This window comes from Madurella fahalii (genome assembly GCF_045866475.1).
Source record: "Madurella fahalii IFM 68171 DNA, scaffold_3, whole genome shotgun sequence".
NCBI lineage: Eukaryota > Fungi > Ascomycota > Sordariomycetes > Sordariales > Madurella > Madurella fahalii.
The window spans coordinates 1,520,189-1,526,188 of record NW_027263973.1 but is presented as its reverse complement, the minus strand read 5'-3'; the positions used below and the strand labels follow the sequence as shown (position 1 = coordinate 1,526,188).

Here is a 6,000-nt window from a genome sequence, read left to right as displayed (position 1 = left end):
CCTTCTCCTTGCCCTCGCCATCTTTCCTTAAGGCCCTCGTTCAATTGGCAAACGCGCAGGGATCCCTTCTGTGAGCGTCCGAGATTGCAGTGGGAAAACAATTTGCTGCACCAGATAGGTCAACGAGCTCTCCGTTTTCCACCAGTTGGGCAAAGGCGTTTGTTTTGCCAGCAAAATCGAGGCTTGGGTGGGTGACCTCACTTCAGGCTGGCAGGTACTGTACCTTTGCTTTCTTTGGCCCTGACACTCTCCGCCACCAACCCCTCCAAATGGTACCCCCTGTCCGGTACGTCGGGGACTTCTGGGGGCTTGTACATTGTACCGGGGACTGCGACCGACCAGGTTGTCGATGTCGTGGGTACCTGCCCAGGTATTTGCTTTTATTCACCGCGCATCGTGGCCCACAATCCCACGCAGCCGGCCTAGCCCTGCTCTCGGCCCCGACAATTCCCTTATACATGAACATCCCATCCTTCCCCACCACACCTGTCTCTTCTCCCCCCATCTCTAGCCTTTACAAAAACAACCGCTCGACCCGGTGCCGTGATTGACCACCTGTTGCAACCCTTGAGCAGTTGGGCATTCCAGGAGACCTCACGAACGATTCGAGAAGCCTTCGTACAAACACCTCTTCGTCGACTCGGCCCTTGCACAGAGGCGCGTCATCGACGATCGACAGTCTTCGAAGAGCGCAACGACTACTAGGTTGACAGACGTCGGCCAGTTTCAGGTTTCCAGGCCCTGTGGATAAAGTTCGGACCTGGACAGTAATTGGATTCACGGTTTAATTCCGCTCTCGGTGCAGAGCAGATCCTCCAAAGGATCGCACTTCTTTAAGCGCTAATCCTACCGGCCAAAACACCGATATTCGCGATCGTGTCGCGAAGTACCTCACCACCATTCACTCTGGCCGCGGCGCAGAACCTGCTCGAACAATCGAGCAGCTCCTCAACCAACATGCCGCTGTCTTTAGAGGCCCCCGTCCTACAGGTAGACGCCAATGTCATCCACAAGGTTGACACCACCAATCCGGCGAATCTCTTCAGCATGTGGACTGGTAAGTTCTGCCCACCACCGCCGGTGCCAGCCAACATTTGCTGACAGCACCTCTACAGTTTTTGCAAGGTGTCGCGACTCAGTCGCTCAAGGAAGGAGATTAGAGAACTTGAGTTGGCGGCTGTGGAACCGTGAAACATTTTGCTGCGAGAGTGGCGAGATAATCGTCACATCTTGTGCTGCCAGCAAGCCTCGGGATATTCGGTACTCTCGCGAAGTGGCTGCGGACGAACTTCCGCAGCTTTCGGGAAGCGTGGACTCGGTGGCAGACGAAGAGGCGGTTGACTTCAGCGCAGAATCGGCGCCGGTTGACATTTTGCGGCCGAGGATACAAAGACAGGATTCGTGCGCCAGTAGCCGCAGCCGCGGCCGAGAGCGTCACATCACGTCGGACGAGCTGGAGAAGATGGTTGTGTCGATCATGCAGGCCAAGGAGCCTCTCGATGCGCCACTTCCCATCATGCCTCGGTCGCCACCAGCCGAGGAAGAGCCGACGAGCTCTCCCGAGCCCGAAAACTCGCGGACAGGTTCGACCACGACCGAGGAGTCGCGCCAGACATCAGAGAACGCCTCCATGGAGTCTCTTCACTCAGAGCCCTCGCCTGAGTCGTTGACGCAGAGACAAACAATTGTCACCCGAGGCTTCTCTCCGTCTCAGATGCCCGCCAGCCGTATCACGTCGCAAACGTCCAAGGCCCCATCTCCAAGTGCCATCCCGGAGCCCACTGACGCACCGGCACCGAAGCTCATCCAACCCAAGAAGCAGCATGCGAAGTTTGCCCTGGGTGGCTCTTCAGGCTCGGATGAAGAATTGTTCCAGGAACGCCAGGTGGAACCGAGAAAGCAACTTGCCCCGCAGCCCAAGATGAAAATGTTCCAGGTTGGAGTTTCGTCGGAAGAGGATGATTCTCCGAAGAACCCACAACTGCTTCAGCGGCCTGCTACTGCCATCAATGGACAGAAGAAGACGGCTTCCTTCAACAACCAGGTTGTCACGCAGACCTTCACTTCGTCTGCTATCAGCGATACCGAGGACGACTACATTGATGAGAGCGCCATTGACGACGATGACGATGAGGAGTGGGAGGAGGAGTCTGCGGAGGAGAGCGGCAAGTCGAGCGTCGAGGAGAAGATTCATTTCCAGCGCGTAGATTCCAGCGCCAACCTTACATCGCGGCGGTCACTCATCACGTTGATGTTGGCGAACAACAACCGCGCTCAGAGGTTGGGTAACACGGCATCGCAGTCGACTTCGGCTCTTCCCCGCGCCCGGACTGCTCTTCATGGACCATCCCTCGTTGCCTCGCCCAACGACTCGGATGAAGCGCCGCTGATGATGAAGCGAGGCAACGTCCGCGCGCCGCCAATGCGGCCCATCAATGAAATCCCTCGGTCCAGCGCTCAACCAATCAATGTGGTGGCCACCGGTATTCACCACCAGGCTGCTCTCTCCCCGCGGACGACTCGGCGGAACATGCTTGCCACCGAGTTGACTGAATCGCTCCGGAGGAACCTCCTCCGGGAACGGTCTCAGAAGTCTTCGACTGCCAACGCCGTCCTCAAGCGTCGGCACACGTCACACGACGTGGCGAACCTGAAGCAGTATCCGGAGAAGCCGTTCATGAAAAAGGACAATGACTCGAACTCTGGCAGCTGGGATCAATACTTCAAGAACCCCTTTACGGGTTACCACGCCCAAGGCTGGTAATATCCTAATCGCTATTAAACTTATCACCTTAGCCGCGACATCATCCTACATCAGCACTATACCCCACAAGATACCCACAGGGAGGCGACGGCCGTGTATTTGGCAGATGGGAATCACTGCCGTGTATAACTTTGATTCGAGCATCGCGAGCGGCTACGGCTTATGACACATTTCTATGCATGATTCGGCTGGCGTTTCTTGAAATTCACAATCTTCACATGCGGACCATTCGGCGGTACGGCTCGCGGTGTTGCAGCGTCAGTTGGAAACCCCCTAATATCAGGCGGCACCTCGGTCGGATGGCTGTTCATGGTTTCGGTCTGGCAAGGGACTGGCATGGTTGACCGATGTTACAATAACGGCATCACTGCCTATCTCTGTCGATTTGTTTCTTTTTTCCCTTTTCCTCCTCTCACACCAAGCGGCGTTTTGTGTTTTGTTTATATCACCATGATACCACGGTCTTCTGCATTTGGTTTTTCTTCGCAAGGTTATGGATTTCTGACTTTTCACATGCTCCTCATCGGGGGTGTTGGTGGCACAGAATTGGAGCCATACATAGGGGAGAGGCGGAAAAGATCACGAGAGAGAGTGCGTGCGTGCGTGCGTGCTCTAAGGCAGGAAAAAGTCGGGCTGGCGGGCAACCGCAGAAGGAGAGATGCGAAGTCTCCACAAAAGTAAGGAGGAGGGCCGGAAGAGGAGCAGAAAAAAACAGTGTTTGACCACCCAGCGGGCAGGTACTTTGCTTGCTTTGCATGGTGGTTCCACTGTAAAATAGCTAAAAATCTGAAAACAGACCAAAAAGACTTGGGAAAACAAATCAAAAAGAGTTTTAAAAAACATTAGTTGGTTCCTTTCGCATCCTGGTTGATGGTCTGGTGACTCGATGCTGCATCCCAGTGTTGGTGGACGTTTTAATTCCAAAGTACCCCTACATACATGATTGTTTATTAGGACAAACCGCCCTTCCGTGTCGTACCCGCGCTTCTGTACGACCAAGTTAATTACCGACGTAGGTTTTGGACCAGAATCATTCGGTTTGGTGGGGTGTGTGTGACGTGCCAAAATCTGGTAAAGGCTAATTTGGACGATGGTGTTGATGCTTTTGTGCGTCGGTCCCAATTTCCTGCTGATGAGGGGTAGGTTAGATAATGTAGATAGGACACTGCAGAGGCGACAAAGAAAATTTGGCATGTGATGGGAAAGCTCTCCATGGATCGCGACTTTGAATGGCTGCTTCTTTATTGGTCTTACCCAAGCTCCTCCCTTGTTTTTTTTTATTCCAGTCTATTCTGCTTGTAGTGACTAAGTTCTGAATCTTTGCAGAGTGCATCATCTATCTGAGTTCTTTGAGGTCACAGTCCTCGTCTCGTTTTGACCCGGGAGTTTGTTTAGGTTGGTTGTTTGCGGACGCAGAACCGCTTCTCTTCCACCCCGCAGTCTCCGTCCGTCTGGGCTTGTGTGTGTGTGTGTGTGAAGTAACAAGAAAACATCTAGCTGCTTCTGAAAATCCTTCTCTCCCCCCCCCTCTCTCCCTCTTTCTTTGACTCTAACTCGGTAATCCTCGTCCGCAAAGTAGGATATTGGCTTTATTTTCGGGCGCCTCGGGTATCTTACCTTGGCGTCTGCCGCACAAAAGAAAGAATCACTTCGCAGGTTGACAGCAACCATGTGTTGAGGCTGGATGGGTGATAAAGATGTTGAGGCTCTCTCGAACAATGGGTTGACGGGATCCCCGGTATGCTTCGGTGGTGCCATGTCAGGGTGCTGCGGCGGCTTGTTCCGCTCGGTCTGCCGTTCTAGTTATCTCGGTCCCGAGGCCGATCGGGTTACGCCCGGGAGGGCGTCATCAACCCTTTGTTTGACTCCTTCTTGGAGTCTGGGTGTTGGGTATCGTCTTTGTTGCTTGCCCGCTGCCACGTGGAATTGTTTGGACAATGTTGCGGATGTTGCCGGGGGGAGGTCAGGTGTGGAGCGGAGGTAGAAGATACTTGAGGCGGGGCATCGGAGAGCCCGTGGTGTATGTACGCTCGAGACGGCAATGGGTGGTTGAGAAGGAAAGAAGCTGTAACGGTGGAGGAATTGGGAATCCAAAAGTCTCAATTCGTGCTGCATCTTTGGGTGCGTTTACAGTCTGTGGTTTTTGGTTGATGTTTAGTACCTTTTTTCGGACTACTTAGGTGTCTGATGATATGCAGCACTGCTAAAGACGTTAATTGGTGCCACACCCTCCGTTTAGATGGTGGGCAACCACTTAGACAGAACTTTATCACACCGGATCGGATCGAAGCCACCCACCAATACACTTGCCTTATTATTCTACATCACCGACGGTACCCTCTGTCCGATTTCAGCCATTTTGCCGACGGTCGAGGCCTCGTGTCTTTCCATCCATCACACCCTCCCTCACCATCGAGCCTCAAGATGTAGTGGTAGGGCAGTGATTGCCACGGCTGCTTATGTAACGCCTGGTTTCATTGTCACTGCCGACGTTCACCGGTGCCACTTCCGTTCCGCTTCTTCTCGGCAGGGGCACCGGCCCGACTTAGTACTATGACGGCAGTATTCACCAGTAAACCGGAGACATCTGCCTATGGTCGGGCTCGTTGATCAATTTCTCCATTTTACTCGCGCGTGGGAAGAGCACAACAGAAGCGGAAGAGAGGGGCAGCCGCGGGCCGACTGCGCGCAGCTGACTCGTCGGCCTATTCTTGGATGATACGATGAGGCAAAGAAGAACTGCCCTAGGTGTAGTAGTTGGGCAGATGTGCTGGCAGTGGGTACGCACATGCGTTGCCCCAAGATCTTTCGTGACACCGATGCTATGGTGCTTGGCACGCAGTGGGACGGACTTGCTGCACAACATCGCCCGCCTCAGCGTTTGGTGCCTCTCTTGTGATTCTGATGGTGATCTGCAGCTCTGCGATATCTCTCGGCAGCTTAGGTATTCATCCAGCTAGGGGTCGTTTCTGTAGTAACAGATATTGCAATTGCTGAAATATCTTTCGTGCTAGAAAAAAGTCGAGCTTAGCTTCCAATATTAGCTCCTCATCTTCTCACCGACAAATATCGTTGTTACGCGTCTCTTTTGCATTGCAGAGCGTTGAGACGGCTCGGTTTTGCGGGTGGGGGATATTGAATTTCTTCATGGTCCCGTGAGGGCAGTCCATGCACGTGCCTATGGAGGATTGGGACGAACACCAACCAATGGGCATGAACGCGGCTTTCGTCCGTTC

General features: G+C 53.5%; 1 protein-coding gene across 1 annotated transcript; it reads left to right on the top strand.

Annotated features, from left to right (window-relative positions):
- Positions 1 to 957: 957 nt before the first annotated feature.
- MFIFM68171_05927 (uncharacterized protein) lies at positions 958 to 2,764 on the top strand (the record flags this gene model as incomplete). The annotated part of the gene is made up of 2 exons (XM_071061347.1): positions 958 to 1,057; positions 1,116 to 2,764. The coding sequence occupies 2 exons, from the start codon at positions 958 to 960 to the stop codon at positions 2,762 to 2,764; spliced, it is 1,749 nt and encodes a 582-aa protein (XP_070917448.1).
- Between the last annotated feature and the right edge of the window lie 3,236 nt (positions 2,765 to 6,000).